The sequence below is a fragment of the Epargyreus clarus genome, unplaced genomic scaffold, assembly GCF_041222505.1.
Source record: "Epargyreus clarus isolate Ecla_fem2 unplaced genomic scaffold, WU_Ecla_fem_2.2 ptg000005l, whole genome shotgun sequence".
NCBI lineage: Eukaryota > Metazoa > Arthropoda > Insecta > Lepidoptera > Hesperiidae > Epargyreus > Epargyreus clarus.
In genome coordinates this window covers 2,329,073-2,345,732 of record NW_027332213.1, presented here as the reverse complement: position 1 = coordinate 2,345,732, position 16,660 = coordinate 2,329,073, and the positions used below count along the sequence as shown (strand labels likewise).

Here is a 16,660-nt window from a genome sequence, read left to right as displayed (position 1 = left end):
AAACATACACAGAGTCATCAAATACATCCTCATTGCAAACACTACCATTAATACAGACTGAGAGGCATATATCTGGTGTTTAATGCCTACAACATTGGTTAATGAGTTCTCATATCTGTATTCCTTGGACCTTAAACGCCAAATTGAACTGTCAACCCCTTAGAAAATAACCTCTCTTTCATATATGAAACATTGTTTCATTTTATGAACAATTTGTGTAAATTTAATTTATAATTTCTTTTTTAAGGGCTGTCAATTTGGTTTATTTAACATTGTAAAACCTTTATACATGAAAATTGTTCAAGTATCATTAATTGATATTACTCAAACATCCTAACCAAGCCTCAACAGGCCAAACGAAGTTAGCAGCTGAAGTAGACATCAAACCTGCCTCAACAGTCAAAATATGAACAGTCTTCTCAGAGTTGTGATGTCTGTGCATTTTCCACTCGACCTACGGCACTGGATCTTTATACAGCTCCACAAATGCACATTCTCGAAATGCTAAAGGTATTCGACAAGCAACATCGCTCACCCGATCTAGTTATCTTTTGGAACCATCAAGAGCCAAATCCGGGTACGAGAAGTCTTTCAAATTATTAAATATTTTATACCTAGACGTGTCGGAGGCGATTACAGGAGGACACAGCCCCCTCTTCCGGGCATCTTCCTGGGTTTCTTGTCCTCTTTCGGAGACTTCTTGTTGATCTGTCGCACTAGGTCGTAGAACACGTCGTTCACGCTGATTTTGGCCTTCGCGGAGGTCTCCATGAACGCGCAGTTGAAGTGGCGGGCGAGGTTCGAGCCCTGATCCTTGCCGACCACGCGCTCCGCCTCCAGGTCGCACTTGTTGCCCACCAGCACCATCGGCACGTCGTCCTTGTCCTTCACCCGCAGGATCTGCTCCCGGAGGTCCTGCAGGTCATTGAACGTGGACTGTGCGGTGATCGAGTACACTAACACGAAACCTTGCCCGTTTTTCATATACAAATCTCTCATCGCCGTGAATTGCTCTGTGCCCGCCGTGTCCAAAATCTCCAACATACATTGTTGTCCGTCCACTTCCACTTGTTTCCGATAGCTGTCCTCTATGGTGGGGTCGTATTTCTCCACGAAGATGCCTTGTACGAATTGTACTGTCAGGGCGGACTTTCCCACGCCTCCGCTACCTAGCACTACTATTTTGTATTCACGCATTATTTACTATTGTGTATCACGTGATTTTATTCACTGAAATCAAATATCAAACTGCTAAGAAGCACATTAACTAGTCAGTTATTGCAAAAAAACTTTTAACAAGTCAAACCGCCATGACACCGTTAACAGGGCGATGGCTCACTTTACTTTAGTTAACCGAGTATTGCCAGTTGCCAGTTGAATACTGAACTTAACCCGCAAAGTAAATGAAACGTAGAACAGGAAAAATTTATTGGTTCATGACGTCATTTACACAAAAAGATACAAATAACCAAATAAGTAAATTAAGATATATTACTCACAAATTTAAAATATTTTGTTACTTTGCGATGAACAATGCAATTTTATTTATAGCAAAATTGAATTACATTACATACTTTTTTATTGTGTTTATTACTAAAATCTACGGAAGTAAGGTTAGTACCATACTATTATTATTAACCGTACAGCCAGTAGTTTAATCATTGTAATCGTTGCATGTAGTTGCTTTTAATACAACACATTTTTATAGGCTTTGAAGAGTCCATATTGCGGCAATTGCAGCAGATATCCCAGAACCCTTTTAATTAATTTTAAAACAATGTTAATTATTAAAAATTATAATCATTTCCTAATCACTATTCTATGAATTTCTGTTAGGAGGGACATAAGGACGTAAAGCGTGAAATAAAAATAGCCACAAAGTAACACCCTTCGGAAATATAGCCGTGCGTGATTAAATGCAGTATGGATATATCATTAAAAAAATATCACTGAATATTATTATGTATAATATTAAAATGGGTACCTGTTGCATGTTTTAAAAAGATTGGCGGGAATCATCACCATATTTCATAGGTCTACATTTTTCGTTAAATAAACCATACGAAGTGTGTTATGCACATGTAATAAATCGGAATTTACTAAAATAATAATGATGTATTACATTGAAGATCACGAAAAAGTAAATGTTTTAAGAATACACATTTTTGTTATGGCAACTTATGACTATGGTAAAAATATAATTTAGTCACTTTTAACTAGAGGGCAGCACTTGACAATATTGCGCGCTTCATATTTAAAATGTCGATTTAAAATAAAAAGACTTTTCGGTATTGTATCTTTAATATTATAATTTCTGACACTGTTATTATCGACCTTATTTTTGATATTTTATTGGTATGAAATGAAATTCGGATAAACTAAATAAATAATATGGTAAATTAAATCAAATAATGAAGTTTCACTTATGGAGTATATTTTTTAATGATAATAAGCTGTTTATTTTTGGCCTGTACTTCATTATTGCACTGCACTTTTAATAAGTGATGTGTTGACAATGTAATTAATTATTATGATAAGCATAGATTAGTAAAGATTACTCACTCCTAACAAGAAAATGTACCCAGTTTTGAGAATTGAAATAGTTGCGTAAAAAAGTTTTGCCACGTCTCCGTGCTAAAATGTCTCTAAAATATTTGAAATAATTATTTATTTATTATGTAAATTACGCAGTATTAGTTATTTATTCGTAACACCACCACCACAACTATTACTGCCTAACAACATCAGTGTTAAGCACTATTGTGTTCTGATTTGAAGGGTGTGGTAAGGGAGACATACTTTTCCGAGGCGTTCCAGCTTAGTCCTCAGGGGTAACCGCGCATCTGTGGTTGACCTCAGGTAGGAATATTTAATCCTATCTGGGGTTGATTAAAGATTAGCAGTAGGCACTTACCGCCAGGTGGACTGCGCGCTCGTCTGCCTCAATTATAAAAAAACAATGGTATTACAATGAGATGCTTGTTGCTGTAAACAAACTACGAAGAGTTCAAATACTCGTATATTACGAGTACCTGTCTAGTAATATGGTATGATGATGGATGGTGTCCTATCTATATATACTTGTTAAATATATTGTAGGTACGTGCTTATGTTGATTTTCTTATTTTAAGTCCTTCTTTTTATTTTCTGTATATTTGTACGGGGTAATCTTGACCCAATTTTGACATACATACAAAGAATAAAGAAAATTAAATTATGTGCAGGAATATAATCAACTTCCACCGAAATATTTAGCTTCAGTGTAATAAAAAATGCAAATGCATGACACCGGAGTCGCGTGCTGAATTTTGTAAAAAATAAACATGTGACAATCCCATATTACTTTCCATTAAAACAGTATATCTATGTACATTTGGTAATATTTTAATGGTCTTTTTGCGTGATGCATGACTGCGCGCAATCCTCCCTAAATGACACGCGGGAACGTAAAAATCAGAGGACATTTTTATTTTAATATGCACGAAAAATGATAGGCTGCGCTTAATATTACACTCATCATGGTTCGGATTTACCATATATGATGGTAATTACTACTTTCTACGGATGATGGAAGATTGAAATAAAAAAAAAAACTACTGTCATAAGCATGCGCGACCATTGAGGTGACTAAGACAGAACAATTTTGGAAGGACTTTGTCCACTAGATCTAAGGGATCATGGACTAAATAAGTTACCTACTCGTTCTTATATTATTATCATCCCGGTAGGTATTTTTAAGCAGATTTCGTTTGAAGAATGACAATTTTAATACGTCGTTTATCTTAATATTTTGTATCAACTTATATAAAGTTACAATCAGGAATGTAATGCACTTAAATTTAAATATTCACTGAGGTTGTCGTTTTCTTTAACATTTTTACTGAAGAGGGCAAGTTTAATTCGACTACAGATGCAAGTGCATTGTTACTAAGTAAAAAGTTAGTACGAAGATCTCATATGAGTAAGTTTTTTTTACATTATAGGTATCAACCAGAACACAGAACCACTGCAGAAGACAGGCGTAGCGGTACTTCTGAATTTCTGACATTGAGGAACGTAAAGATCTATTACTTGGACTTTTTTTTGAGGTACGACAGATACTTCCAAATTATTTAGTTATGCATCTGTAACATCACACGCGGGTACTTAAGTTCTCTAGATCGTATTAACTGAACTTTGAGCCTAATTAGCTTACTTCGGGGTCACGTGCGTCACCTATTAATAATAAATAGACCTGTTCTTCAAGTACACTTCATGTCATTAAAGAACAAACAGGAATCATAACGATTATGTAGTTTTTCTTTTAAAGTTTAATTTGGACGTTATTTTTTTAATTTCATTATGGATGGAGCATTATACCTTTTATAATATAAATTGAAGCAGTCTTGAAGATTCCGATTTTGGTTCTTTCCTGAGTGGTAGATAGCAAAATATGAGTATCTAATTAAAATCATACCAAATCATTCGTAAGCTTCTGACAAAGAGTATTAAGTAAAATAATTTCGAAAATACTGCCTTCATAATCATATGCCTGTTAGATTATTAAAATATATTAAAAAGGTCTTCATTCCAAGTCCTCTACTTAAGGGCCCACGTAATATAAGTTGTCATTCGTCAAGTTGAGTTAAACACCAGCCTAATGAGATAACTTGGTAAGTGCGTCGCGAATATTAAACGCGATGTGTGGATATTGTTGTGGAAACTAATGGAGGCGCGTGAAATTTGCAATAGGTACGTTTGTACAAGATCAATTGTCTTAGAAGAACAAATATGAAAGATTTTCGACCCCAGGTTAGAAGCCCGAGACGTTGCTGTCACACCTATTTCTGTTTTAAAATAAAACTGTTACATAAGCGTTGTTGCGTTTAGGTTTGAAGGACGTGGTGAAAGGAGAGACCCCTGTAAGAGGCGTTCTTAGTCTTATAACATAGTCTTCATGGGTAGCAATGCATCTGTCACCAACCTTACGTCGGACCACAATCTTACCTGGAGTTGAGAAATGTTCATGAGTGGCAATGATCACTCACCATGAGGTAGAATGCCTGCTTAATATTATTTTAAATTTTAATAGGTGGGTGCTTATATCGGTGAAACTGTGCATTAGAAATTATTACTTACATTTATTACTGGAAAAATCTGTAGCATTCCATTTTCGCGTGTATAAACAGCGAGTAAATACAAAGACAATTACGTGTCATAACCACGATTCAGAATGCGCGCGTGTTTAACAAAGGCTCGACTTAGCAGCTCTATGTAGATCAGCGGCAGCTCTATGTAGATCAACGGATATGAAAGCGTAGTCTATTTATTTCACGAATAGACTAAGTACCTGCCTGCATTTCGTATGGAAATTGGGAGTCTAAAATTGTTTGTAGTATTGTTGTGCAAAGCGGAAACATTGACTTTCACAGAGCAAAGTTAATAAGCATATTTTTAGTTTTTCGGCATTTCGAAATATAATTATTTTGAATGGAATGAAAGAATAAATGAATATTGTTATTTTTTTTTCATAAATAACTCAACAGCTGTTTGTTTGGCGTGTCGGCTTCGTGTCGGTATCTTTATATAATTTACTTCCTATACTTCTCGCACTTTTGCAGAGCATTTCGTACTTTTAAGAAGTTGAGTACCACACTGCTTGAATACATACTTAACAATTCTAACGCCTTAGAAGTCCCAAATTGTCACCAAAACTGGAGAAACTCTGGAGCATATTGGAGTTTTTCCATATGAGGTAGGTACATAAATAAAGGTACTTATTGTAATAGTTTTGTCATTATAAGTAGGTACTCAACCACTGAAATAAGAACAGATAACCGTGAAAATTGCCACACTCTCGTATTTTTATTTTTGTTTTTTATATAAATAATTGTTCACTGAACGACACCTGAAATATGCCTGTCAGTGGCATTTTATTCATTTTTCGATAGTAGGTACAGTATTTTACATTTTGTTTTGCGTCGTTGTGTCCACAAGATTCGTAGATTTATCGTCAATTCGAAATATTTACGCAGATTCGCTTTTGAATAACGTTCCGGAAATCCGGAGTTTAATTTTTATGTATAACGATTTATGGATACGCTATTCGGTTCTCTTTGATTCATTGGACAAAGAATTCTATATTATTTTAATATTATTTCGGTAGTTAATATATATAAGCAAAAATAAAGTTTTTCTGATCCGTTGCGTAATTAAGCTAAAAACTAAATAATCATTTATTATAAAGTATTGTTTAACATTTATAAAAAATGCTATAAAACTTTTAGTAGAGTGGTTACAGAGAGCATAACCTCAGGTTCGAATCGTCGTTTGTGTTTATTTTTAAATCTTCAAAAATTTTAAAAATTTACCGTTAAAGGTAACAGATGGAAGCTTAATTTTTAATAAAAATTTAAGCTAACAGCCAAGTCTTCCCCTTTTGAAGAACAATTCTTTAATTGCACTTTAAACTCTGATTACGGCGGTCATTATCTGTAAAGCAGCCGCCAGTCTGCCCATGTTTAAAACTAGACGAAAATTTTAAAATATTTAAATTTTTAAAACTGAATTTTCGGCGCTTCAGTTATAAAAAGTGAAGTCTGAAGTGAACACTCACCGAAATCTAGGCTCGTTTTGAAAGGAAGTTTTATAAAACGTCGGAAAAGATTTTTTGTGCTAGCTTTAGGTTCGCGAAGTACCTAGTGATTTTGTTTAAATGAAAAAGAAAACTAAATTATCGTTACCCTTTGACTTGTTTCGTAACACTTTGGAGAATAAGATGTTTTGAGTGAGTAAACTCTGGCTGATTAAAATAAGTAATTTAAAATGTAAAAGTAAAAAGCTTTAAAAATAAGTGGCTGCAGTTACTGTCACAGCATGGTAGATACCTATTATAACACTTACCAGAAAGCTTCTTTGGTGTTGAGTGCAGCAATGCGATGTATTGCAGGAGACTACGATAGGTCTTAAGTAAATAGTTAAGTATTGCATCCCAGTCACATTTTATTACACAAAAAAAATTCAAGCTTAATCCACATAACCTAAAACCATGAGTTAAATGCAAGGGAAAATATGTAAAAACCCAAGCCACTAATTACGGGGATTGCCGGCCAATCCCCCGAGAGTACTTTTACCATTTCAGCGCACTCAGTCTGGTGAACTAAATTCTAATGAACATTTAATAAAATCTGAAAGTGCATACCCAACTTTTTGATGATTAACGGCTTTCGCATTGCTTTGTAGCTAACGGTCTGTAATAAAAATTATGGGTCTACACCTTTTTTTATACATGTGAAAAACATGTGACACATGGTATTAAATGTAAATTAATAATACGCAATCGTTTTTTTCGTTACATAAGGAACATGTGAAAACAATAGTAAAATATAGAATAAAAAATAACAAAGTAGAAACTTGGTTTTTGTTAAATATTTTCAATGCTAAATAATAATGCTATGAAAGAATCTATTATAAGTGCTTATGATTCTACTGATAGTGAGTATTTTAAACATTCTCATGTACGAATATAAGTTAGTCAGAAAAGCGTCACTATAATTATTATCACAGTTACATACTTCGATTTGATCCTTAATAAATATATGAAAGAAAACGGGAATACAAATTATAATTTGATATTTGGGAACATTTATCTAGAAAGCAATTGTTTGCTATAATAGTAAAACTAATATCCTAGAATATTGATAAAATATTTAATATCTACATCTCACACCTCGTTTGACCTTTTATCCACGACTTTGTTTTTGTGGAAATTAGAATAATAATTTGTTTTCGTATTAAACGTGAAAATAAGAAATAACAACTTTTGTCCTTTCAACAGTACCTACTACAGAATCATTACTGTGCCTCTCTGTCAAGTTTTCCTTTACTATTTTGAGAAGCTATAGTCTACCACGCCAGCCAATACTTGGTAGATTTTTTACACTTTAAGGACGTGTCGATGTACTCGTATGTGTCGGCAAAGTTGCTATAACAGTAGTGGTCCGGCTACATTTTGTATCTGTATATCGATAAGTTTTTGTCGACGATATCGTTATTAGTCCACATGAAGCTTCTGAAGTCCTTAGCGACATGTGTGACTGATCTTAGAACATAACCAAGCATAGCATTAGATCTACAAAACGTTGTAACATAGAAAATGTTCTTAATCGACGGTGACTATTTAGGGTTATAGTGTCATCAAATTCCCAATTCTCGAAAACTATTCAGTACCTCACAATATACGGTTGAAATTTAATTTCAAAATACACGGAATATGCCAATATAACGTTCGCGAGAATTGCTTTCACACGTTTTAAAGAGAGGTAAACAGAGATTTTTATATTTCAGATTTTTAAAGCTTGTTTAATTTGATTTCAGTGTAGAATTTTCTGGAAATAATGTAGACGCTACGCTCAACGAGAGAATTGCTTTAACACGTACTGAATACAGATGAAAGCGCTCTACGTTCAGCGTTATGCAACATGATCTAAAGGCCAACTTAAAAAGTAAATATATTTTGCTGACACAATTTGCTGATAGGTACAACTTTGGAAGGTTATTGGGCGACTGACAATATAGACTAATATTGGTATTGCGATTTATAAATTAGCTGAGTACATCATAAAACATAATACAATCATTTAAATGTGATAGGATTGTATAGGTATCTGATAATACTATGTGTCTCATTATCATCACCATCATCAACCCATTACTGTCCCACTGCTGGGCACGGGTCTCCTCTCAGAATGAGAAGGATTAGGCCATAGTCCACCGCGCTGGCCAAGTGCGTATTGGTAGACTTCACGTACCTTTGAAACCCGTTTAACAAGTGATAATTAATTTGTAATACGCACATAACTTTGAAAAATCAGAGGTGCCTGGGATTGGAACCTGGGACCCCTCGATCGAGAGGCCGAGTTTGTTAGCCACTAGGCTATAACTGCTATGTGTCTACTTGTGTTAATTGATGATACCTTAAATTAATTTAATGTCAATCGTTGTTCTCATAAAAGGGACGTATTTGTCTTATTTGAGAATAAATTCTTTAAACCTAAACCTAAATTGATTTATATGTGATGGGTGTAACGCGTTTTATATGCCAGGGGATGCTGGGCAAATGGCTCATGTCCTGGAGCATATGTCATCACGCTGCTACTATGTATATAAGTATATTTTGTTGAACAAAGTTTCGAAGCTAACCCTTGTCAGATGTTTTTAAACCTACTCGTATATAGGTATCTATAAAGAATTGGAAAAGGTTTTCTTGTCTATCGCCGCTTCTTCCAATAAAGATACATTGCGAAGTGGTGTTAAGTTATTTATTTAACGTAAAGTAATAGAAGTGCGCGTGAAATTTAGTTACTAACAATATCCAATCCCTTGACAAAGCCCGATGTTTCTTAACTTTGTAGATGTTTTGAGGTCTGAAAAACTAGACTTCTTCGAGTTTTCAATAGCGGATCTGTTTTGTGAAACATTGAATAATACCAAAATTTTAAGTAGGGCGGGCGGTTTCGCCTGCATATTTTGGATTCTTAACATGCAATACTATTATTTTGACATATTAACAATAACCATTAAATATTTTTGATATTTTGACGCTTTAATTTCACAAAACTGAGGAATATTGCATTAATTTCAAACAGGACATGACATGTCGGGGTAGCTTATTAAATACTAGCTCGGTGGAAGGCGCTTGTTTATAATTAACGGGCTGACGTTGATTTTTGTTTTCCTTTTAACTTCCTTTTTACAGCGTGCTTTTAGCTGCAAGCCACTTCGTTTATGATAATGTAATTAGTAATTAATGTAATAGCGCGGAAAAGTGCAAAGGAAAAAGTGGAAAACAGCATATTGTATAATTACAGTGTAAAATTTGCATTTTTTTATGTCATTATATTGAATACTTTTCTTTGGACACACAAACACACTTACACAGATGTTGTTATTTTTCTGTGTGTTCATAACAATGCTTGGCACATAATAGATTTTTTTCTTAAACAGCGAATTTTAAATAGTGAAGCTTCAATAGCAAAAGTGGGTACATATTAAAAAAAGGAACCCATTAACCCATTTTGATGTGATATCAGAATATTTTTCTATGTCTATGTAAGTAATTAATTAAAACGATGATATCATACATGAATTCGCTAAATCTATTCCTTTATCCGAAATATGTTTTAGAATACCTTTGGGCGTGCGAATTGTACGAGTAAATTGATTGATAAAATTTTTAAAATACTTTCATGCAAGTTCCATTGATACGAATCAAGTTCATTACGCAATGATTTAATTATCTCACTCAAATGACTTCATTAATATAATTCCTATCATAAAATGTGAATATCATATTTTAAATCTACTTATCGGCACTAGAATGGCGAGCTGAGTATTAATACCTCTCTTTCATTTTATTGAGAGTACTCGAACCTACTTAGCAGTGGAATATAATGCGATGAATATTATATTAATTATTGAGAATGCGTGTATTTTCAATTAATCATAGATATGTATTTATGTGAATAAATATTCAATATGTATTTATAAGAATAAATGTATAAATATGCGGGCTCTAACACTTCTGTATGTTCTGTGCAACTCACGACCAAGCCATGTTTTTACGTAATAAGAGATTGTACACTTCACGATTTTTGCCTGATCGTAGTCGTGTCGTGGTCGCACGTTTTTTATCAAATTCGGCAGTAAATAGGGGTAATGATAGTTGATCACAAATCTGTTATTTCCAGTAAGAGTAAGTTGAAACACCGTGTCTCCATAAGGCTCCACAAGGCATTTTTAGACAGATTTAAATAATAAGCCGCTATATCAAATCAATACAAGATTATGATGTATATTCCTGGGAAGTAAATGTCCTATTATTGTTTTGTGCTGTTAAAGTCCTGCTGATTGTTTTAGAAACATTTATTAGGTTATATTTATGCTGTCGAGCTTAGAAAAAAAATATGAACGACTGACTTCTACAACAATATTTTGGTGAAGGTATTAATAATATATAAATTATTATAAATTAATTCAAAATTAATAACGGCACAATAACACCAAGTTGTAGTATGAGTTATTCAGTCCTAAATCTAGTGAATACACAATACGGAGTTGGACGGCAGATAGTTTAATTAACTGTTAGCTCAATTAGTCTCCAGCTCGTATTGCAAGATTGTGTGAACAAGATATTATCGTGTCGTAAATTGGTGCAAATCCAAACTATATATATGATCTGTAGCTCTGAAGTTTGAATGATATAGGTATTAATATTTGTATCTGGATCTTATTAGGTTTGTTTTTGGTTTCGTCTACTATGTATTCAGCATTGATTAGTAAAGATACTTCGCCGCCTTTAAATTGAATGAAGCCACAAACGGCTTATTAGTAAGTTTTTTTTTGAATTCTTGAAAAATAAAAACATTTTTAGAGAAAATTTACGAATAAATAACTAATACTGCGTAATTAACATAATAAATAAATAATTATTTCAAATATTTTAGGAACATTTTAGCACGGAGACGTGGCAAAATTTTTTTACGCAACTATTTCAATTCTCAAAACTGGGTACATTTTCTTGTTAGGAGTGAGTAATCTTTACTAATCTATGGTATTCAGTTTGACATTATGCACAAAATGAATATAATGCGATTAAAGCTAAGCAGATAGTTATAAAAACTATCTGTCTACGACATTCTATATGATGTCTGGACGACTGATATCGTTAGCTTGCAAATGGATCGACTTTTGAAATAATACTTCATGCGTATCGCGTGTTTGCGAAAAACGATGTAAGTGAATATTTACGACAACGAGACCTAAAATTGACGCATTTGTCATAAAACCTGCTAACAAAGTATTAAGTCGACAAAGTAAGAAAGTCGTAGTCGTCTCGTGTGATGTGAAGAAAATATTTAGGTATTAATTAGCATTTTAATGGCCATGACGTGTCGGGATTCACGCCACCCTCAACCCGGCCCAGATAAACATATTTTTATTTCCAAAACGTACTATTGTATGAGCTGAATTAAGGTAATTTATTAGTTTAAATAAGTCACTGTTAATTAGTTTAAACGCTATTAGCATGTTCTAAAGTTAAATCCTTACTAATTTTTAGATTTGCTAATGAGTAATGACTCTATTTAAAATAATCTCTATGATATAAAGTTTAATCCGCCCCTTTTAGTTTTTGTAATGACATTGTTGCAAAAACTATTAATTGTGTATGTAAATTCCATATCTCAGAATAATAGAGACAAAAAAAATGATAACCTCTTTTTTTTGGGAAGTCGGTTAAAAATAATAGATCTTTTGTTAATGTGTGCGTGATGGGCGGATTTTGTCGGCGATGTGCTAGTATTGTTCTGAGGGCTATGTTTATAGTAGTTACGATCTATCAATATGCGTCTGTATGTTTACTGATTAAGGAACAGATGACTGAATTTATAAATATATTTTTGACGTCGGTATCGGTTATATAATCATAAAAAGATCCTTTCGTTATAATTATATGAAATTCTTGCGGCGAAATAATAAAAAACAATTTCATTTCCATCCACAGCAATTATCGCTATTCAACCTTTTCGGGTTAAAGCCGTTTTCAGCCAAAAATCGTTGACATGGATTGAAAAAATAATTGACACGGATTTCGGGAATAGACATTTACCATTTTAAAACATAATGTTCGAAATTCAAATCATTGTTAGTGGTCAAGAGACTATACAATTTTTGTTCATCGTTTTGTTGTTACTCGTATTTTTGCTATTTCGTAACGGAAAATGTAGAGAACACAAAATTAATAGTTAACATTACACTAAGTGAAAAAAACCTTTAAAACTTGAAATAATAAACGAGCATGCAGTCTATCTGGCTGTAAGTGGTCGCTTATAGAATCTTTAACTAATTTCATGTAGGATAAGGTGTTACTGAAGCCTACTAATCTATGCTGAAGCCTATCACAGATGCGTGTTATTCCCGAGGACTAAGATGTCACAGTAAGCTAGTTGGTATTTTTATGATAATAAAGTAGCAGAATATCAAGCAGTGCTTCTCATGGAAAGTGGCTACTACCCACGGGCATCTGTAATCAAACTCAGATAAGATTACTTTCCTACCTAAGGTCTGCCTCAGATGCGTTGTTACCAATAAGGACTACTACTAATACTAAAGGTTGTAGTAGAATGGGTGGAAAAAGCGGAACTGTTTCTGTCTAATAATAGCAGTGTTAAGCGCTGCTGTGTTCTGGTTGAAGGGGCAAGGAAGACATACTTTCCGACGCATTCCAGCTTAGTTCTCAGGGGTAGCAGCGCATCTGTGGCCGACCTCAGGTAGGAATCATCTGGGAAAAATCACAGATGACCAAGGGCGGTAGTAGCCACTTAGCATCGTGTGGGCCGCAAGCTCGTCTGCTACTCTTATATTATAAAAAAATACTTGCCAGAAATCTTAATATTATCAATAAGTACATATGTGTAATGTGTATGTCTGTTACATGTGTATAATGCAGCAGAATCCTCTTTCCCTCTAGAATTTACTACAAGGCCATTTGTCTACGCTGCGGACACCCGGCATCTTGGTGAGATCCAGAAATTACTTAACGTTCCCGGGAACAGTCACTAATGAATAGAATTACAGGACCTCGCCCCGAATAATACTTAGGACTGCTTTAGGTGCATGTTGTTGTTTAACTAGATTGTTTATGAACATTGTAAGAGGACTAAACTAGGGATTTAATGCGTTATAGAAGGTGAAGTTTTCAATTGTGCGTGAATGGCCAAATCTGAAACCATAAAGTAAAGCGAAAATGCTCAAAGAAGTTGTAGAGCTGATTTTCATAAAATAATTAAAAAAATAAAATATTTTCTGGGTATGGTATTGTATGGGGTCATACGGAAATCAAATGAATTCATTTATGAAATAATTTTCATGTAGATGATTATATATATGGATTACTTCCTGGCAAGTAGATAAACTTTTAAAATTATGAATTATTATATACATATATTGACATAAATCATGAAGGGGGCCTCCAAATGTCTAAAAGTTCTCATATTCTGTTCTTAGACTCAACTTTTCACCCCGGGCCTCCGATGAGTTTAGTTCGCGGCTGGTGCAATGTGCATGGTATATTTGAATTATAATTCAGATTTATTCTAAGATCAATATAACGTCAGTCCAACAGATGTCATGGTATTTTTAATATTAAGTAATATTGGATCTTAAGGTTAATTGATATACTTATTACATATTTCTGTATCCTTAGGTAACATACTTAGTTATTTTTATTTATAACTACAGCATACTTATAGGCACAAATATAACATTAGTGCATGTTAAACTTTTAACATCAAGTCAAAAAAATAATCCACAGTGTCCTAAAAAAATAATTTTCTCGGGTTGCGGTATTCCTTGAAATTACTTAGTCGTTCCCCGAAGAGCCGTGACAGTTGCATGCGGAACTCCGGACACATTTGCTAATGAACTAGCCAACTTATATGGAACCCTGTACACAATTACTGCCATGTCTGGTTAGAAGAAACACTTTCTCTTCCTGTATTTCGTAGGGGACACCAGATTAAACAGAAATGCGCAGCGTCTCGGTGCGAATTTGTTCATCTATTGTTACTACAATAATAGTACAGTCTCCTACGTGTATACTTACATTAATAAATCGGTGAGGTATTAGAGATTGAAATGATGAAAATGATTGATACTAATGTTGACAACTCAATATTGACGTGCGATCCATGTTTAGCTACGAAATACGCCACTTATATAAAATTAAACAATATTATATCAATTTCCGTTGTTTTTTTCGGGTCACTCAGTAATTTTACTTAACGTTAGGTGGAACCACATTAGAAAGCATCGTGATTAACCAAGTTCTAATAAAAAGGATAGCAATAAGCCAACATTAATACGATCAATTTATCGAAGAACGTCCAGATTAGTTTTATAATTTTAATTATTTTAGGATTATATATTTAAATATTCAGATTAGGAGTCTAAAGTGTACGCAGTAACCTTGCATCAGCAGTGGGTATGAATATTAGGACGCTAAGCAAGAACTAAAGTTACTTTATTGTTAGTAGCATGTAATTACGCTTTCCACTGAGCAAGGAAAATTGGACGCCGGGACGTCATGCTGTCTTTGCGGTTCGCTCCAGGTGAGATGTTAGAAACTACGAGGAAATTGGACAATCACATTGTTGAAATTGGAATTGGACGATTCTATTGTCTAATTTATAGATTGCAGGGTTAATCCATAGATTTAGAGCACTAGAAAATTCAAATTGTTGCACGAGTTATGTGTAGATTTTAAGGATGACGTCAGTAGAGTAGACAAAGGTAAATGACAAAAATCAGTATTAAAAAAAAGTATTATATAAGGTGTCATCTGTAGTTTTCTCTCTATGTGTATTTTATATGCACGTTTTTTTAAGGAACAATAGAATTTTTATATCGATATTATTGGGGATAGAAAGTAGCCCAAATTATTTGTGAAATTATAAAAGTAAAAAAAAAAGTTTCATCTGTTTCCAAGATTAGCCTGTAGATTGTAGTAGGTAGTGGTGATAAGTCTGACGGACATATAGATATCATCATCTTCAAACCATTATTGTCCCACTGCTGGGCACGGGTCTCCTCTCAGAATGAGAAGGATTAGGCCATAGTCCACCGCGCTGGCCAAGTGCGTATTGGTAGACTTCACATACCTTTGAGATTTTTATTTATAAATCTCTCAGGTATGCAGGTTTCTTCACGATGTTTTCCTTCACCGTTTAGCAAGTGATAATTAATTTCTCCTCCTCGACCCTTCCTCCTCGATCGAGATGTCTAGTTTCTTAACCACTAGGCTATCACTGCTGCTATAGATAAACAACCATTAAATACACTCTTCAGACCACAACATAGCAGTAATATTATTGCCATTACCATATCAAAAAATACATAGTACTTTTACATAGTTACATTTCAGATGATTTCTAACACAGTTTTCTGTATATTCTTTTTACATTCCTCACTAAACCTTGATAAATTGTACATGAATCTCTGCACCGTCTCCTACCAACGACTTAATGCGGTGTATCCTGTACTTACCGTATCCGGAAGGACTGGCGTTATCCCGTTAATCTTTCAGGAAGCACTTGTTAATGAAATCAAGGAACTAACTCTTCAGTGAAGCGGAAATCGGATAATGTTAAACAAGTTGTTTGATACAGCTGTTGTTTTGATAGAGTTTTACAGGTGAAGTAAAAGTGGCAAGCTTTAAGATCCAGATATCGACAGACATTGAACGTATGGTGTCAGGCACGGGCCGTCGTAAACAAAATTATATTTTCCTGTACAATGTGTATAAAGGAATCTGATATTGTAGGAATAGAATAATATTAGTTTTTCTGCTACGGCTCCTGTCTGGAACGACTAATTTTTGTAGATTTAATGTCCCTTAATATTATGTAACTTGATACGGAGGTTTTTTTGTGTTTTTCGGTTTGTGTATCTGTAAATTTTGTAAAGTAGTGCATATCCAAAGTTTACCTAAGATCCAGAGTAAGAATACGTTTATATTATTAAAGATAACGAAAAAGGGACTAAATGGGTTAAATGTCTTACTTGACATTATATTTACATACTTTTTCTTTTTTACGTTATGTCTTCTCAAAAACAGAACCAATAA

General features: G+C 33.9%; 1 protein-coding gene across 1 annotated transcript; it reads right to left on the bottom strand.

The window, feature by feature from the left end:
- Nucleotides 1-284: 284 nt before the first annotated feature.
- Nucleotides 285-1,380, bottom strand: Rap1 (RAS oncogene family member Rap1). Its single transcript, XM_073093790.1, has one exon. It carries the CDS (start codon nt 1,195-1,197, stop codon nt 634-636), a length of 564 nt encoding a protein of 187 aa, XP_072949891.1. The 5' UTR covers nt 1,198-1,380; the 3' UTR covers nt 285-633.
- Between the last annotated feature and the right edge of the window lie 15,280 nt (nt 1,381-16,660).

Coding starts and splice junctions, on each gene's coding strand:
- Rap1 (XM_073093790.1), bottom strand. CDS start 1,197: ATGCGTGAATACAAAATAGTAGTGCTAGGTAGCGGAGGCGTGGGAAAG.